The sequence below is a fragment of the Coffea arabica genome, chromosome 6c (genome assembly GCF_036785885.1).
Source record: "Coffea arabica cultivar ET-39 chromosome 6c, Coffea Arabica ET-39 HiFi, whole genome shotgun sequence".
Lineage (NCBI taxonomy): Eukaryota > Viridiplantae > Streptophyta > Magnoliopsida > Gentianales > Rubiaceae > Coffea > Coffea arabica.
This window is the reverse complement of record NC_092320.1, coordinates 8,086,378-8,104,813: the sequence shown is the minus strand read 5'-3', so window position 1 is coordinate 8,104,813 and position 18,436 is coordinate 8,086,378. Positions and strand designations below refer to the sequence as shown.

Sequence of the window (18,436 nt, the reverse complement as noted above, 5' to 3'; positions counted from 1 at the left end):
GCACTCAGATGTATTATATTTAATACTTAACAATTCAATAACTTAATGGATTCAAATTTTAGATTTTAGATTTCAGTTTTCAGATTTCAATTTTATCAAACGTACCCTTAGTAAGCATGGGAGATAATACTGGGCTTGTAGTATTGAAGCATATCAATAATCTAGACCAAACTGAGTCATCTAATTTGTTTCTTGATTTAACGGGAGATTTTAAACCTTATAAAAGTGAATGATAGAGAGGGGAAGGAGGTTCAAAGTTTGAACCAGAAAAATCATATTGTTACCCAACTTATGTTTCTATTACTTAAATTGGATTTTTGGGACAATACTTTTTTAAAATTTCAGGATATAAAACAAGTTCAAATTAGGGAAAAGGGCTCTTGTCCAGGACGTACAAACGATCAGCAAAAAATCTACAGACAGTTTGTCCATGATCGCCCCTAGGATTGTTGAAAATGTTAAATCGTTTCCCATGTCGACATTGCTAGTCGTCTATGACGCTGAACCAGTCAGTCATTTGTGGAATTATGGGCTGGGCCATAATGCCGTCATTAATTTTAGGCTGGCCACCTCCGCTTCATTTTGTCTTCGCTTCTGGCCACAAAGGATCAGGTGGCCCGGTTGTACTTGTATCCATTATGGAACGGCCCTGCTGAATTGATTATGGACCCCTTACCAAAATTAAGTTTTGGCTATTTCCTCAGACATATTGCACGGGTTTCGGATCTCTTCTTACGTTGACTAGGACTGAAAGACAGATGGAGTTAAATTAATTGATTCTTGAATCGATCACGACTTAGTAAGAATTCATTCAAATTTAATTTGTCAGTTAATCAACTTAAAATTTAACATTAATTTTTATTTGAAAAAAATTTTAAATTCAACTCAAGTTTGACTCAATTGGCACATAAGTTAAGTGATACGAGAGACACGGGAATAAAAGTAAGAGGTTCTGGATTTGAAACCTCTTACATACACATAAAAAAAAAAGATTAGCATATAAGTGAGATTTACATGTAAAAAATTCAATCTACTCGAAGTCAACTTAGGTTCGATTCTATAAAAGCTCGTTCAAGTTTAGTTCATTTGAACACTAATGTGCTCGACTTGTTTGAGATAGTTTACACCCTTAATGTTGACCACTAATAATTTTGGCAAAGTCGTTGGGGTGTGTAAATGGTAAATTATACAGTTTGGGGAGGTTAAACTCATATTCTTTAATTTTGTCTTTAATTAAAGGATTGAAGTAGAAGAAGCAGTGCAGTCAAAAAATGTGTAAATAAATAGATAAATAAAAGCTGTTCCATATTGTGCGAGACACTCCACCGACTCTCTTTCAGTTAATTGTTTCCAAGGTGGCAGTGGCCGTTGATATAGAGTTGGTTTCTATTAGGTAACCACGCGCTTATGTTGCAGAAACCCACAGTGTCAAAAGGCGGACGCACATCAATCTTGAGTCTCTTTGATTCTGACTTTTTAATAGTTTTTATTTTTTTTTGAAATTTTGTTTATTGTTTTTATTTAATGAGAGCTTGTCTGAATAACTCTTAAATCTTTGTTAATTAATATAATTTTTACAGTTTTGACCGGTGCGGTAACACCTTAGCAGGAGCGTGAAAGTATACAGAAGGAAAAAAAAAAAGAATTTACGTCCATATAATATGAAACAATAATAAATCCTAAATCCATTATGTGTTTATAAAGCTGAGATATTTACTAGAAACTTAGTTTAGAGCTGAGAATTTTGATGTTGCCAAAGCTAAATGAACGAATTACTCATGACTGAATTATTTCATTTCATCCATCGATCATGTAACAGAGAACTTTAAATTATAGCACCTGCTGCATTAGTGTTACTATTACTATTCTGTATATATTACATTAATAATTTTGATAATATGCTTGAACATAGTATTATGGATTTTTTTTCCTCTTTTATTTATTATTCAGTGAATTGAGGATGATTACAGATGAATATAAATGTTGCATGATTCAAATATAGAGTAAATTACTACTTATCCTCAGGTGGTTTGGTTCTTTAGTATATAACCCCCTATAATTTAATAATCTATACATAACTTTTCATGATTCGGACTAAAGTGCCACCGTTAGTTTTTTTTTTTTATTTGTCAAAATTAATGTTCAATATCAAAACGTTAAACAAAAACTAATAAATTAATAAACTCACCCTTTCACTTCTATTTTTTTTTTCGTTTTCTTTTTTCTTTGGGAAGAGAAGAGATAATTGTAAAAAAGAACTGTGATTAGTCCTACTAAATAGTAATAAATCTTAATTTGCTCCAAATACAAAAAAAAAATAAAGGAAAATAAAAAAATAGATACATAAGAAATAGAAAATACCATACTACAATGCCACCTTCTTTTTTGGGATCTATTTCTTATTTTTAGGACAATTTTAAATTTTCCATTTCTTATTTAAAAGAAAAGATACGAAGAATTTAATTACAACTCACACTTGAGCAGATTCGATTTTCAAGGATTCAATGACCCAAATTATGCCACGCTATTTGATAACAATCCAGATTGTGCCAGAATACTCATCAGGTAGTGCGGTACAATCTGGACCATTGGGCCTTAAAATATCGGGTCTACCCAAATTTTGGCCTTTGATTACAGCCCAGGTATCATCAGGGCCGTCAGCCTACTAAAGCCCAAGGATATAACTCCCACGGATCACCTTCTTCCCCACGCCGGGGCTCCAGAAGAAGCCATTGTGAACATGGACGGAAACCTAGACATTTCCATCGACAAGCTCCCCATCAAACGCTTAGAAGTCATCGAAGAAAATGGCGTCGAGCGATTCCCTTCGTACTCTCCCTCTCTTACTCTGTCTCTACAGCTCGAACCTTTATATACAGAAAAGTATGTATGTATAAATGATGCACGTATGTGAATTGCAGAGACGTAGGGCACGAGGAGAAACGAGTAGACTTGATAAGGAGAATAGACTTCGCGTGGGCGGTGGAGAGAGAGGAGCCTTCCAGCAAGAAGCAGAAGAAGACTACTACTAGTAGTACTAGTAAGGAAACTCACAACTCCGGTAATCAGCCATGGCAGTGGCAGAGTTTACTGGAGAATCTACAATTAGCTCATCAAGAGCTCTCCGTCATTATCGATCTCATCAACACCGTAAATAATTACTCTTTCCATTCCCAACTATTTTTCCGTCAATTTTTAACTGCAAATTTTGCATTTCGCTTTCCAATTATGGATTGAGAGTTGAGGTGAATTACTAAAACGCACACGTGTCATTTGACTGCTAAAAGTGGGCAAGGGATCGTTCTGTTTAGTTTAGTTGCATGAGTCGGGCTGAATCAAGAAGCAAGATTTTAATTGACTCCTAAAAGTTAAACAAGGGAGGTTGCTTCGGCCAGTAATAACTGTTGGTATAGGTACTCTGGGGAATGGGGAGAATGGGTGTTATTACCTCGTGTTTGTATGCAGTCATCAAGATTGATAAAGCTATAACGAGTTGGTCAATGTCATTATCTACGATCTGTATTTATTTGAGCCAGAGAAAATATACTCTTTCATAAAGCACAGTTATGAAGATGCTGATAGATGCTTTTGTTTGGTTATGTATTTGCCTAGAGTTTCTACTGCATTTAAACTCTTTCAGTTATGGATTGTTGAAGGATAAGAGTTGATATAGTCTAAAAATGAGTGAACAAAGTGATGAGGATGGTTTGATTTGACTTGTATTACCACTTTCCTTACAAACTTTTGGCTACCATTTGAAACCTTTCACCATGTAACCGTTGGAGTAGTGTGTAACCTTTTTTGCATGTTCTACGGACAGCTGGAGGCAAACAATGATGTAACAGTGGCTAGCATGACCAGGCCGAAGCAGTTGCCTAATGAGCTTCTGTCTGACCTTGCTGTATCTACAGCTACCAAGCTACAGTGCTTCCGGGTATATTGTTTATCACTATTCCAACTTTTTTTCCTTAACCTGCTCACCATATTACTAGATCACCAGTGTTTCTAAATTAGTGCTTCAGCTCATGTAACATTCTGTTGACCATTAGCGACCAACTTAATTGTGAGTACCTGCGATGATAAGTCTTTTGTATAATATGACTCTTTCTTTATTCGCAGCATCTTGGCAGATATTTTAAGCAATCTGCCAAAGCACTGGAGCAGCAGGTAGCTAGAGAAGCAAGATTCTATGGTGCGCTGATTAGGTAAGTCCGTGCACGTCGTAGGAAAGAATTTATGGACAATTTGGTCTCTGGATTCTCGTCCTTTAGTTTCCTCCTATTCCTACTCTGACAAGCTGATAGATTGCAGCAAAATTGGAAAGTTAAAAGACATCGTGCAGTTGCTGCTGCCTCTGGAAATGAGGGGTTCTACATTGATTTATTTGATAATTCACTAAATGATCCAGCAGCAGCATTTCGTCCATCCTCAGTGTCTACTGTTCGTGTGGAGCATGATTCAGCTGGAATGCTAGCCGTGAATTTGCCTCCAAACTCTTGCCGTACTCTTCAGTTTGAGTTTCTTGGTGCACATTCAAGCTATAATGCAAGAAGATCAAGCAGAACGAAAGTACAAACCTTTATTGCTGATGGTTATGAAGAAACTAAGAAAGAACATCTTAATGATGATAAATGTGTAAGAGAAACGCATGCGCTCCTCCGTGAAGTTCATCTGGCCATTTTTAATGAGCAGGTACCTCCTCAACTGCATATGGGCATAAATGATCCCTTTTGTTTACTTAGGGGCCATTTGGCAACATTTATGTTTCTTAGTTTATATTTTAACCAGAAAAAAACACGGGTTTAGTTCTTGGTCAAAAGGAGAATGTGTTTGTTTCAATCATATCGTTTTATGCTCAAGTTGAAATAAACTTGTCTGATTGAAGATGATGCTCTGTTTGTGTTTCAAGTATATTTTCCTATGCACAAATTGAAGAATATTGTTCCTCCCCTCCATTTTTTTTAAACTTAGACTGCACCAATTTGTATGTGAGTCATCAAACCAGTTGCACATAAGATCACAAAATTTATTTTGCTATGATTCCAAATAACAAAATGACTATAACAGGTGAGACAATAGAAGGTAGTCATAAAGCAAAAAGAGAAACCTATTGAAGTTCACAACTATGGAACATAACTTTCAGCATTCATTTTGGCTAAACTTTTTCAACTTCTCAAAGAACTTTCTTCAGCATACTTCCTTTTTCTTTTGGAGAAATAAGAATTCAATCCAGTCTACTTGGTTTTACTTGGTGGTAGAGTTTCTCTCATCCCTTCTTTTCTTCCATAAATATCTACTAATTGGCAAGAAGATTATAATTCCACCAATAAAGAAATCGTCGTCAAGCTACAAAATTTCCCAATCTCGCCCTTACATTATTCCACTTGACAAATCCAGCTCCAAACAACGATTATCAGTACCATGATATCGAAAATTTTACACATAAATAATTTCAAAGCCAAATTATTTTCTGAGATATATCCAAATTCCAGCTAGTAATAGTTCAATTGATACCTCTGCCGAATTCTACCTACCTGTTTGGTTGTTACTGGGGAATGATAATGATAACCACTGTCAAAAGCCCCCTCAATGACAATGGGTTTTTGGTATTCCTTTTCACTTGTTTGGGTTGTCTCTTCAATGAGAACCTATTTTGGTTTTTCTTCTTTTTTTTCACTTTTTTTTATCTCTAAATATTTCATTTCTTTTTTCTTTCACCACATTTCCTTCTTCCTCAATGTCTCAGCATCCCATCTACAAATAATCTATGAAGAACCCAACACACCTAACAATCCCAATTTAAAATTCAACACATATTAGAAAAGCCAACCTTCAAGAAAAAATGTCTAATCATTAGCCTTGAAAGTTATTCAAATCTTGAACACAATTGAACCACTGGTGATCAAACAACCATTCACCGATCAACTCATCTATTCTTCTCTTCATGATTGTTACTTCTTAGACAAAGGGCTGGTGGAGTACAAGATCTTGTGGATAGGAGGCAAAATGTTGGATGGAGAAAGGCATAAACAGAGGGAGGAATATGAAGAATGGGGATGATTTCAAATAGAGAGAAAACCCAAAATGTCCACCAAAATTCTGTTCATGGCAACTTCACTATCCCAAGTTCGGCCACTAACCTATGCTGCTGCTGGTGGCCTATGAGACTGGGTTTGAAGCTTTTGCCAAAAAAAAAAAAGGAAGAATAAGAGAGACAACTGATGAGAGGTGAGAGAGGAGAGATGAGAGTGAGAAGAAAAAGAAGAGATAGTACTTTGGAGTGTTTTTTTGGTGATAGTGGAGCAAAAGTGTCCAATTTAGTCAGGAATAGGGAATACACTAAGGTCTTCCATTGTCATGGATTGATTGCCATAGCAGTGTACCAAATACTGACAATGACTATCATAAATGAGCATTCCCATTGAGGACCCCCTATTCCCCCCAACCAAACAGCTGGTAAATTATCATAACTATTCTAATATCAGTTCAATGAATTGTGGAAGTGCAAGACTAACCACTCTAGGAAAAAGATTCTAGAAGGCGAGAAGGAAATCGGGTTTGAAAGAGGTGTCACACATGGTAGGTTAAGGGAGAGCTAACCACTCTAAGGGGGAAAAAAATTCTAGAAGAGGTGAGGTAGGAATCCGGTTTTAGCTTTGGAGGAGAGGGTAGAGGTGTCAGCCATCAGGTGTCGGAAGCAAATGGGGCTTTCAGAGATGAAGAACAGGCAAGTGATGTTGGTTATGGAAGGGATTGGGGTGTAGGTGTTGTCTTGAAGATCAGGGTTATGGACTAGCGAGTCATAAGAACAAGTGGTTTCAACGAGAGAGACGAGGGTTAAGGAGGGTGGAATAGATGAGATGACAAGGAGATGGTTGCCATGTGAAGAAGATAGGGATAAGAGGGAGCAGAGAGAGAAGGAAAAGCATGATTATAGGAGAAGAAAACAGGTTGGGGTAATGGAATTCGAATTGAAAACCTCTTTAAAGATTACTGTAGCACCGTGTCTTGCCAGTTTGGTCCGTTCTTTAATAAAAGTAGAAATGTAGGTTTTCAAGAAATGAACTCCTGTTTCTTAAACACTTATCTAATTTTTGAAAAACAGGAACACATTTACTGAACATTATTATTTATTTTTGTTCGTAGAATAGTGTGAACAAACAAAAGCAAGAAACATAAACGTTACGAAACATACCCTTATTTATTGACTTTTGCTTTCATGCTATATACTCACCTATTTCTTAATCAATATGGTTCCAGGTATTTGAGTTGGTTAATCGTGAAGTATTTAACCCATCTATAGGTGTCAATGTGACTGGGATACAAGAAAACTATTTAAGATTAAGCATTGGTCAAGGAGCGTCTGTATCTGTTTCACTTGTTCCATCTGGTCAAGATGATCAAACAGTCAGCATTACAGGCACTAACAATCTAGAAACTGCAATTATATCTATGGAATCATTTGAAGAAGGGAGACGCAACTTTAAGAAGTCAGCATTTGCAAATCAGATTAGTTTTGAAATATATTTGCAACAACTTTTTCATGAACACGTGTTTGTGAAAGCTAAACGTAGAGCTGCATCTTCAAGTAGAAGTCAGGTACCTGGTCAGCCAGCGAAGGACAGCTTCAATCTTCTGGGTCACTTCTGCTTGTCTCTAGCTCACAGGATCTTCTCAATCAGAGTTCTCACTGAGCTGGAAAATCTGGTAAGCGTTCATCCTACATTTACTCGAATTAGAAGGAAAGACAAACATTAGGAAGGCAGGCTTCTCCCCCGCTCCCCCAACCACAAAAAAGACAACTTTATCTCATTCTATTTCTATTCTATGCCTTGAAAGGTGCGTGGAATCCCATATGTCCATTTAATGTCACATCCCACTTGGCATTCTCGGACATCATCTTGGACACTCTCCATCAATATTCCCCAGCCAATTTCACTTGCAGGAAACCAGGCTCAGGTATCTGCCCTGACCCATATCAAGAGCCTAAAGTCTCAGTACTGGACTAAGGTGCTTGTCAATGATGACTGCATTACTGTGGAAGGGGAAGGTGCTCCTAAGGTTGTTGGTCTCTTCAAGGGGAAGTCTGAGACAATTTCTCCTATGAATAGATATAATTGTGAATTGGCAGATCTTCCTTTGATACTCCTACAGCAGGTTAGTGTCCTTGATTTGTAGTCTTCAAAGAGTGGTGTCAATATAAATAACCTCATTCCATATCAGACCCCAAAAGTCAATCCGCATTTGGCGACATATACTATGTGAACTACTCTCCTTTTCTAGGAGGAATGCCAGAGTGGTTCGCTGTTGCTGTGACTTGGCTCTGTCACCAAATGCAATTTTCTGCTTTAGTACTACTATCTTAGCCAAGTATTATGGTACTCAGTTTTTTTTTTTTTTTTGGGGGAGAGCGGGGGATGGGGGAGAAGGGGGAGGAGGGGGGGGGGACTTTCGGCACCTTTGTATTTCTATGTAAGCTAACGAGGAAGCAATTAATTTTTTTATAGGTTGCCAGCCAAGTTATTAGCTGGCTTCACGATGAAGCCCTTACAGTGGGTATTAAAGCAAACAGAGACTTCCTATCCTTGTCATTTGAGTTGGATCAGGGCGAACTACTCAGTCTGGTGTCACACATAGACCCTGAAGATGCTGAAGGGTGCATCTCGTGGTGGTTAGTGATGGAAGATGGATTCACAGAGGAACACAAACTTCGTATGGATATATCTAATAGTGAATCAGAAACCAGGAAGTTCTTGGGACATTTATCTCTGGATGTCCTATATTCTACTGTGTTTGATTTGGTTGGCCTGTGTGGTGGTGGTGGGATGCACTGAAACTCCTTGTTATCATGTAAAAAAATATGTGGAATCATGGATGATTGATGCACATACTAATGCTGTATATGAGTGCGTTGATATTTTAGTGTCTACAAAAGTAATGTTAGTTCATACATTTTATGCTGCAATTGTTACTGGTAACTTCAACCGTAGAAAACACCCGACTGTCCCTATACTTCTGCCAGGGTTCGGAACTTCGAACAAACTCTGAAATTGCTTCGGACCTTCAGGCTAGAAGCCCCTTGCCGCAGCGGATGGCTCCACCTGCGCAAACAACGTACTTGATTTGGTGGGCTGTGGCGAGTAACCTTCTTGCCCAAGCTAGGTCGCTTTCATTTGGTCCTTGGGAAAATCTTCAATTGTGCTCTGGTGGATCATTAAAGAGAAAGGACCGGCGTGGCGTGGTGGCTTTGCACCGCGTCAAGTTACAATCAAAGAAAATTACTCCATTTAAGGCACGTAGCTAATAACGCCAATCTCTGTTGTGGATTGCTAATAAAATTGGTCCATCAAAAATCAATTGACTGATTAAGTCAAGTTGGCAAGAGATAATTGATCTACTATAAAGTATTTAAGACTTATCATCATCTTTACTTGAGAGATGGCGTGTAAACATGGCGATAAATCGAGACATTTATTTCTCCTTATGTCTAATTGCAAAGTAACGCTCCTACCCACAAGCAAGAATGCCTCGGAACTTAATTGCATGGACCGATAATAGTTGCGGACCAACAATCTATCCATACATACAATATCAATATGTGAAGAGGGAGGTGGGGGCTTGAAGTAAATAATTAACGTCATAAACTTTCAACTTTATCCTTATCCAACTTATTAATTGCTATTTAACTATCTAAACGTTTATTGTCAAAATAACCACCCATATCTATTTTTAACCCTAATTCTCTAAACACCTGTTGACAACATAACTGGTTCTCAGCATTATAACTATCATTTGATCAGGAAAAAAAAAAAGTTAAAATACCAAAAGTTTGCTTTAATAATGAAAATTTTATGTAAAATCAATTTGGAAAAAATATTTATGTATTTATAAAAAATGCAGACACACCGCGCGTAGTCAAAATGCTGAGTCGTAGAGCAATTATGCACGTAGGTATCAAAATGCTAAGAAATTTTTTTCCGCGTAGGTGACCCTACCTCAGTAGTTAGTTAGTACTACTACTTCCTAATCAATGTCGACCGAAGGAATTAACGAAAATCCCTATGCTGGTCAAACAAAATGCACGCTTGCACGCTTTTGCAAGCTTAGAACTACTAATCAGAAAAAAAAAGATGAATTGAACGGCTCGAGTGAAGAAGCATAAGCGAGAAATTTTGAATTTAAATTCTTTTATTTATATTAAAAGAAAAGAGCTACCAACAACTTTTCTGATTGAGAAAAAAAAAAAAAAGTCACTCATTATCGAATTTACTTCATTTCTCTGTACTTTCAAATTTGTCAAAAGAAGTACTACTATAAAGTTGTCCGCGTCGGGCAAGAAGAAATGCCTCAAAAGCACGATTAATAACACTTTAGTTTGAAAAAAAAGGACTTCGACTGCTGATAACTCACTCATGCGATGCGCCTGATGGCCGCGCCTAAACTTTTTTTCCACACTCTACTTTTTATCCGTATTTCGGCAGTCAGAAATCATCCTGTCGCCCATTCCTTGTATATTTCCCCAACCAACTGTCGTGGGATCAATGCATATATTACTCGATATGAATGCTTCTTAAATAAAGGTACGAGACGAGTATATCCATCCTTGAGCGATGGAATCTGGTCTGGCAACTGAGCAAAAGTTTGGTGATGGGGTGTGAGTGGAAGTTGCTAAGCACGCAAGACATGGGCATAAAAATTTAAAAATCCACTTTCCTACTATGTAGTTATAAGTTATGTCAATCAACTCCTTTTTCTTGCATGTTTCTAGTTCACTCTCTGATTCTATATTCCTAGTTTAGTTTTTGGTGGACGAGGTGGCACTTGCGCTCTTCAAATTAACTAATCTAGGAAATACGTAAGTGGCAAAATTTGTCAACTCTAAATAGCTGTTGGAAAAAATAAACGGGTGACCTATAATGCTGAAATAATAATTAATCAACAAGTTTACCTAAATAGTTAACTACCTTTGAAAGGTTTATGACTCTAATTTATAATCGACAAGTTTGCGAAAAATTAATATATGTTTGACCAAAACAATCATACTATTAGAAAAAAGAATTGGACATTCGAGTTAGTATCTTACCGCACCTTACAGCGGCCAAAAAAAAAATTGTTGAAAATGCCAACACCTTCTAGATTGAAATAAACAAATTCTGAAGATTCCCCTGCAGGAAAATCAAGAAGTTATACCAAAGAAAGATAAGTATTAAAAGAAGGGGGAAATTTTTTTTTTTTAAATTACTAGTTGATAAATAAATAACTCTAATTGAAGGGAGGGATGAATTGGAGGAGTGTAAGTGAGAATCTTTCACTTACACTTAAAAAAAAAAAAAAAAAAAAGGTAAATACACTTTACAAAATTGTAAATCCCAATTGAACACATTCCTCAGGGCTTGAGCAAAGAAACGAATCTCCAATATTAGGAAGGGCAGGCACCTGCCCATCTTTAAAACGCACGCTTACACACAGCACAAAACATACATACATCCCCTCTCAAGTTAAATTTGGTTTTCTGTCAAGGAACAAGAGTCCAAGACAGCCCAACCAAAACCCTTTCTTGGCTTCTTTTGCCCGACCTACTTCTTGTTTTTATCCATTTTTTCTTCAATTTTTGGCGGCATTAATTATTGTGTGTTGCTGATTGTGTTATTTGGGAAGTCAAACAGTCCGGCTTCTGAGTTCATACAGATTTCTTGAATCCGTATCCGTGGTTCAACTGATTGAACCATGGGAAAGTTGTAGAGTTTTGGGCTTGAGATGGATTTTTCTGAGGAAAGGTGCAGGTTTGTATTTGATCCTTGGAAATTCTGCTGTTTCTTGAGGTGGATTCTGTGAAAAGATTGGTTTTTCTCGATACGTGTTGTCAGAATTTTGTGTTTCATTGATTGAGAGATTCTTACTTGGATTGATAGGCTTGTGGGTTTTGGGAATGAGATGATATTGATCAATTGGTTGTGGCTTGGGAATTCTCTGCTTTGTTGGAAATTTTATTTCAGGATAATGTAAAGATACTGAGACTCTTTTATCAGCATTCTTTGATTCATTTTGAGCAGAATTAGTTTAGTGGGAGCATCGAAGTTTTAGGTGGCGATTTAGGAGTGAAAGTTGTGGCTTTTCGTCCATTTGTTGATATGTCTGGTGGAACTCCAGTTGGAGGTGGATACATGAGGCAGAGGCATAGTCAGGGATATGCATCAAGTGGTGATGATCTCGAGGATGACGCATGCTCAAGACCAATTCCTTCAGCTACCTTAGTTCCTAAAACTCGGACATGGGTTGAGGTTGTAGAGAATTTTCTTTGGATTGCATCCGCAGTTTTTATCATTTATTATGGTGACAGACATTCGAATTTTATATACCTCCTTTGGCATGACGATCGCATTAGAAGGTAAACCTACGAATTAAAGCTTCTAAAACATGATTCTTTTGTCGTTCATTTGTATTGCAGTTAATAACGGGGATGCTTTACTTGATCTCATTAAATGACGAGGAAAATGAAAACAAATTAAAAACTGAAAGGACTAGTCGAAGGGAATTGTATAAGTTATTTACAGTTTGTTGTTGTACTGCAAATTATCAGAAGCCAAGACGACCTGCAGCTATTCTTAAATTTGTCTGTTTGCAGCCAACTTTGTGCTTCACCTTCTTTTGCACATTGATTAGTTTCGTGGAAATCGTGGCTCCAAGTGCTTTTCTAATGCAAAAGAAGCTTAATACCAATAAGATTGATAAAAAATCTCTCAAAGCTTGTTAATAAGACTTGTTTATCAATTCGTTGGAGTATTTTCTTTTTAAGTGTTCTAAATGCACAAGTATGTTCTACAAATTTTTGAGTATGTTCAGTTTTATAAGCATGACAAAAGAAGACCGCTGGCAGTCACTGGGGATTCCACAAGCATGAGCAGTATCTCTACTACAAAATAGATATATCTATTTGCTTCCACTGCAGGCGTAGAGCAAAACATCAAATCCTATTTTACATGCTGTGTCTGTACAATTCAATGTTCTGGCTTTGGTGAATTCAAATTACATGCTGTGTCTGTACAATTCAATGTTCTGGCTTTGGTGAATTCAAATCCATTTCTCAACTTCAAACGTGCATCCACCTATAACTTTGATATAAAAGCTTCCTAGACCATTTAGCTGAACAAAGTAACTAATGATGTTACTTTTACTTCACTCAAACATGCAACAGTTGTAGAATCTGTTTCTGGCATTGGCAACGGTTTTACAATTGTTATTCCTCAAACTAATTGATGTCCTTTGACTAAATGCTTCAAGACGCATTGAGCATTGCTGATACTGCTTCAAATGATAGTATATAATGCTTTTCTTAGGAATTTCAATGTGCCGTCGCATAGTTGTTGAATAACATTAATTAACTTCTCATAAACTATGCATTGCATAATGTGTTTTTTTGTGGACATGAAGATATTTGTCAAATATAGGTACCACTATGTACCATTAAACTGGCATGGATTTAGTAGTTGATGTTCATGATGGCATATTCATATGCAGGATTCCATTGTACATGGGGATGTTGGGAATCAGTTTGAATGTTCTATTTTTCTTGTATACAAGCATGTTAGCTTGGGGTGTTCGGAAGTCCAGTGAGAAGTGGGAGATTTCAAGTATAGCTGCCTTGCCATTCATTACTGTGCTTGGGCTCATTTCTTTCTGCTTGTAAGAGGAACCATACTCGCTATTCTGATTGCTTTTATATATTGTATATTTGTTTTCTGGTCTTTTAGGCTGCCCTTCTTTTTCTGAGTGCATTTTCTAAATTCAGGTTCTCTTTTGCATTGTGGCCAATCTGGAGTTTCTTGACCCTGCCTCTTGTGGTACATTCTTTAACTTGTTTTTGTTTACTCCTTTTAGAGAGATTAAAGTTTTCAAGGCCAAGCATGAGTGCTTTTTGTGTCTTTTAAGGTTTTTCTACATACTTGCAGATGTTCTGATGCTTAAAAGCGTTTTACCTACACCATATGAAAAAGAGAGACTCTACTTGTTTTAAGGAATGAAAACACTCGATTTGCTTTGTGGAGATTGGTATTGGAGGAGATTTTGATTTTGTTTTTGTTTTTGGAGGAGATTTTTTGTGATAACCATGTTTAGACTGATAAAATGACAGCTCGAGTTGATGATTAAGAAAAGATTCCCTCAACCCCCCCCAAAAAGGTTTTTTTTTTTTGGGGGCGGGGGGGGGGGGGGGATTGTGTGTGGGGGCTGGGGGAAGGAAGAGAAATTGTTAGTTTCACTTGCATTTTTGCTTTATCTTGAAGCAATGATCCTCATCGTCTAACAGTTTTCACTTCTGACCCGAAGGAAGAAGTACAAAATAATCAATGTTAGAAAATATGAAGATTGTGCAGGATGATTTGTCAAAATGAATGATGAACTGAGTGTTTCAGAGTTTCTAGGATGATGCCTAATTGTCTTGTGTAATATGGCAGTTCACTCTATTCATGGCGGGCATGGTTATCCTGCCATATTTGCTTCTTGGGACTTTCAAGCCGCAGCCTGATGTGCTTCGCACAGATTAAACATTTTTTGGGCTCAATTGAACAAATTCCTGACTCAATAGGGACAGAGCATGGATAGCATTTCCGCTGCCGGAGGATGTGGCTATCTGGCACTCCATTCATTCATTGGACACTGGTGATACCCAGAAGGAGATCCTGCGTATTATTTTTCCCCCTTTTGTACTAAAATTAGTTTTTTTTTTTTTTTTAGACAGCTGAAGTGCCAGAATTACATCCAGGCAGCGACCTGCTATTAATTCAGTAATCTCTTGATTGACTGCCAGTAAGAAATGATTACAGATCACGGAAATACAATGGTAGGCTTATTATGATGTGAGTTCAGCTCGCTATCGCTTTCCTCTTATGTGGAGTAGGTTCCACTCTTTTAGATTGCTGGAATAGTTTTTCCGAACTTTCTTGCAATCTGATATGTACATTCTGCTCTTTAGATTCCTAAGATTACAAGTAGCTGTAACATGAGTGAAATGGGTGATGATGGTACATACAAATCCCAGAGCTTTGTTTTTTTATCCTTCTTTGTTCTCTCTTTTTGGCGTTTGTTTAAAGGCAAATCGTGGATGTTTGGCTCCAATAGCTCCATTTTTCATTTTTCTATCTTCTCATTTGGAACTTGAGACCCAATGGGTACCCACTACCCAAATTTGATTTGGGCGGGTTGGGTATCTAATATGTGGGATTCGGCGTATTTGAGAATATATCGACAGCTTTCTTTCCCCTGATGTTCTTCATCAATCACCCAATTTCCCAAACCTCAGCCACACCTGTTTCTCTCACTCCGAACACAGGAAGAAGGAGAACTCCATAGTATCAATTAGTTGAGGATAGATTTTCCCAGGCTATACCTCTTCCGATTCTAACCATTTACGTCAAGAAACTGTGCCTCGTCAACAAAATCCATCCTCAATTACGTGTGTGGAATGTGGGGGCGCAAATTCACGTCGTTGATTGAATGTTTGACGAGCTTCCTGTTTCTGCAAAGACTTGCAACTGCTTCTAACTCGTTTCGTTTTTTTTCCTTTTTTTCCTTGGAAGGAGTAGCCGTAACATGAAAAGTCCTTAGAGGCAGGCGTGGGTCTTGATGTATCTTACTGAGGTAGTGAACCTCTGCATTTGTGTGTGCTTTTGGTGCTGGCTGGAATATTTTGTAATCTGTTGATCGTATTATAACCATGCTGGCAAGAAACTACACTTCTGTTTATATCCCCTGGGATCGGGCAGACCCCATCCCAGCCATGTGTAGCAAATACTTGAATAGACCCGGTTTATATAGATACGGTGGCTCGTATTATAACCATGCTGGCAAGAAACTACACTTCTGTTTATATCCCCTGGGATCGGGCAGACCCCATCCCAGCTATGTGTAGCAAATACTTGAATAGACCCGGTTTATATAGATACGGTGGCTCAAAATTTGTCGGCTAATTCCTTAGACTATTGCTTGAAAGAAAAAAAGACGTCTACTTACGGTTCTGACAGGCAGGGGGTATAAATTTATGGTCTCAGCCCGGCACCTGACACTTTTCTTTTTTTTTTTTTTTTTTTTTTTAAATCCACATGGGTGCCGGGCTGTCTCAGCCCGGCAACTGACACATTCTTTCACTGACACCCACGGTGTTTTCTTAAAAACAAAAAAAAAAAATATAACCGGTCAGCAAAATTAGCGTACGTGACTCCAACCTTCTACTAGAATTGCTAGGTTGAAACAAAATTCATCACTTAGGGTTTTTTGATCAACCCACAACAACTTAGGGTTTTTTGATCAACCCACAGGGGAAATCAACTTTTCCACTACAATTGCTAGTATTGAAAAAAAAATAACCGCTTAGGGCTTTTTTTGGTGAACTGATAGGGAAAGGGGCGGCAAGGGAGAAATATGAATGGTTCAGGGTAATTCTTAACATCCGCGAGAGTAGAGTAACTCTTTTAAAAGAGGCTCAACTCTCAACTTTTGGATAACGAACAAATAATACCAATGAAAAAGTATCAAAAGCATTTATTAAGTATTTAGGAGCAATTTTAAAGTAAAGTTTTTTAATCTTGTTGGGTCATTGGACATTGAAGATCATGAATCCATGATCAGGGTAGAGGATGCTACTTTTGATGATTTGAACTTGTTACAAATTGAGCATAGGCGTTAATCATAATTAATTTCCTTAGAATATATATCATTTTTCACTTTAGCTCCTAACAACGTTTTTTGTCTCGCTTTGTCTTGCATTGGAAACAATTATACCTATACAATTATTAACTCTTTTTCCTCTAGCATTTTCTTCTTCCTCTTTTGTGCTCTTATATTTTCTTTGTCACTTTATTGTTCCTTTTCTTTATATTGAAAAGGACGAAAGATAGAGGAAAGAGAAAAAAGAATAAAATAGACGAAAAAAGGAAGGGTAATTAAAGGTAAACGGAAAAAGGTAAATGAAAAATGAAAATATGGGAAGGGTAATTTCATCGTATAGGGGGTTAACTGAGCAAAAATAAAAATTACGGAGGTAAAGTGAGAAATAAGATATATGGTTTTGGAATTAATTGTAATTAACCGTAACATTTTAGAATTTGTATTCATTCTCATGTTGGTACTTATATTGAATTAATGCATTTTACCAATCGAACATAATGCATAACCATAGAACATCTATTTAAGTTCTGAATTTTTTTCGTAGTTTGTATTGTGAGGATAATTCCATAAATGTCCCATAAAAAAAAATCAAAAAATCAAAACAAGAAAAAAAAAAGTTTAATAAAAAGTTGAGTCGACCTGAAGTACTAAATCTTTTAGTCTTTTAAGTTAATTAATTTTCATTTCAAAGTTGAAACGTAAGAAAGAGATGAAAATAGATTTGTGCAAAATTGCTAAGAACGTAAATACAAAAGCTCTGGCGGGTCAGGAAATTGCATGGAGGGGCGCATGGCTTTAAAAAGCTGTCTGGTGCACAGCTTTAAAAAAAAAAAAAAAAAAAAGGAGAATCTGCCCGACACAAAATTCTGTCAGCCCACACCTGCTAAAAATGTGTCAGGTGCCGGGCTGAGACAGCCCGGCACCCATGTGGATTTTTTAAAAAAAAAAAAAAAAAAAGAAAAGTGTCAGGTGCCGGGCTGAGACAGCCCGGTACCCATAAATTTATACCCCCTACCTGTCAGATCCGTATGTAGACGTCTTTTTTTCTTTCAAGCAATAGTCTAAGGAATTAGCCAAATTGGCTTGTCATACCATCTCACTAATCCAAGAATTGAAGATGTGACAAAATTTGGATCACATGAGCTATAAGTCAGTTTACCCATGTTTTTGCCTCCTAGAATAATCTCTACTCTCGAATTCAAAGCACTTGCTCGTGCATACAAATAACAAAGATTACTTCTTACACTTTGTGGTAATGATGAATCATTATTGTGTTACCTTGTATGCATATTGGCTAGCAATACTTTGAATTAATGAAAATTTCATATCAAGTAAAATTTGAAGCTCAAACTTTATCCAAATACTGGCTTGGTGAGAGTTGATCTTTTATGAATTTCATATCTAGTACTTTTTTTTTTTTTTATATATACATATAGTTTGGAAAACTATCACACAACATGCAAAGAGAAGTGTAGAACTTTTACAAAGGTAAACAAACATACCAGATGACACACGCATGCACATACCAATATTGAGGCATCTGATTAAGGAAAAAAAAGAATTTTACCAAAAAACAAAATGAAATTTATTGAGTATTTGGACGGTATTAAAATAGGTCGTCTAACCCATTTTAGTCCCCATGACTAATATGGGCCCCTGCGTGAATGGTCCAGCGGCAGCGCCTCTCACCAGTGAACCTTGAGGTCACAAGTTCGAGTCTCTGCTCCACCGGATTCCTCCGCGCACTTAACGTGTTCGGGTCGGGTTGGGGCGC

At 37.2% G+C, this 18,436-nt stretch overlaps 2 protein-coding genes across 2 annotated transcripts; both read left to right on the top strand.

The window, feature by feature from the left end:
• The first annotated feature begins 2,674 nt into the window (after nt 1–2,674).
• Nucleotides 2,675–8,965, top strand: LOC113693780 (mediator of RNA polymerase II transcription subunit 17-like). Its single transcript, XM_027212464.2, has 8 exons — nt 2,675–2,829; nt 2,922–3,150; nt 3,821–3,934; nt 4,120–4,205; nt 4,305–4,692; nt 7,261–7,707; nt 7,840–8,157; nt 8,508–8,965. The coding sequence occupies exons 1-8, from the start codon at nt 2,741–2,743 to the stop codon at nt 8,832–8,834; spliced, it is 1,998 nt and encodes a 665-aa protein (XP_027068265.1). The 5' UTR covers nt 2,675–2,740; the 3' UTR covers nt 8,835–8,965.
• A 2,654-nt stretch (nt 8,966–11,619) lies between these two features.
• On the top strand, nt 11,620–15,052 carry LOC113691683 (uncharacterized). Its single transcript, XM_027209946.2, has 4 exons — nt 11,620–12,388; nt 13,519–13,683; nt 13,790–13,841; nt 14,454–15,052. Exons 1-4 carry the CDS (start codon nt 12,132–12,134, stop codon nt 14,541–14,543), a joined length of 564 nt encoding a protein of 187 aa, XP_027065747.1. The 5' UTR covers nt 11,620–12,131; the 3' UTR covers nt 14,544–15,052.
• Nucleotides 15,053–18,436: the final 3,384 nt, after the last annotated feature.

Excerpts from the sequence above, each read along its gene's own strand:
- LOC113693780 (XM_027212464.2), top strand. The coding sequence starts at position 2,741 with ATGGACGGAAACCTAGACATTTCCATCGACAAGCTCCCCATCAAACGC. Across the intron at positions 3,151-3,820 it reads TTATCGATCTCATCAACACC|CTGGAGGCAAACAATGATGT; the intron begins GTAAATAATTAC and ends TTCTACGGACAG. Across the intron at positions 8,158-8,507 it reads CTTTGATACTCCTACAGCAG|GTTGCCAGCCAAGTTATTAG; the intron begins GTTAGTGTCCTT and ends ATTTTTTTATAG.
- LOC113691683 (XM_027209946.2), top strand. The coding sequence starts at position 12,132 with ATGTCTGGTGGAACTCCAGTTGGAGGTGGATACATGAGGCAGAGGCAT. Across the intron at positions 12,389-13,518 it reads CATGACGATCGCATTAGAAG|GATTCCATTGTACATGGGGA; the intron begins GTAAACCTACGA and ends ATTCATATGCAG. Across the intron at positions 13,684-13,789 it reads GGGCTCATTTCTTTCTGCTT|GTTCTCTTTTGCATTGTGGC; the intron begins GTAAGAGGAACC and ends TTCTAAATTCAG.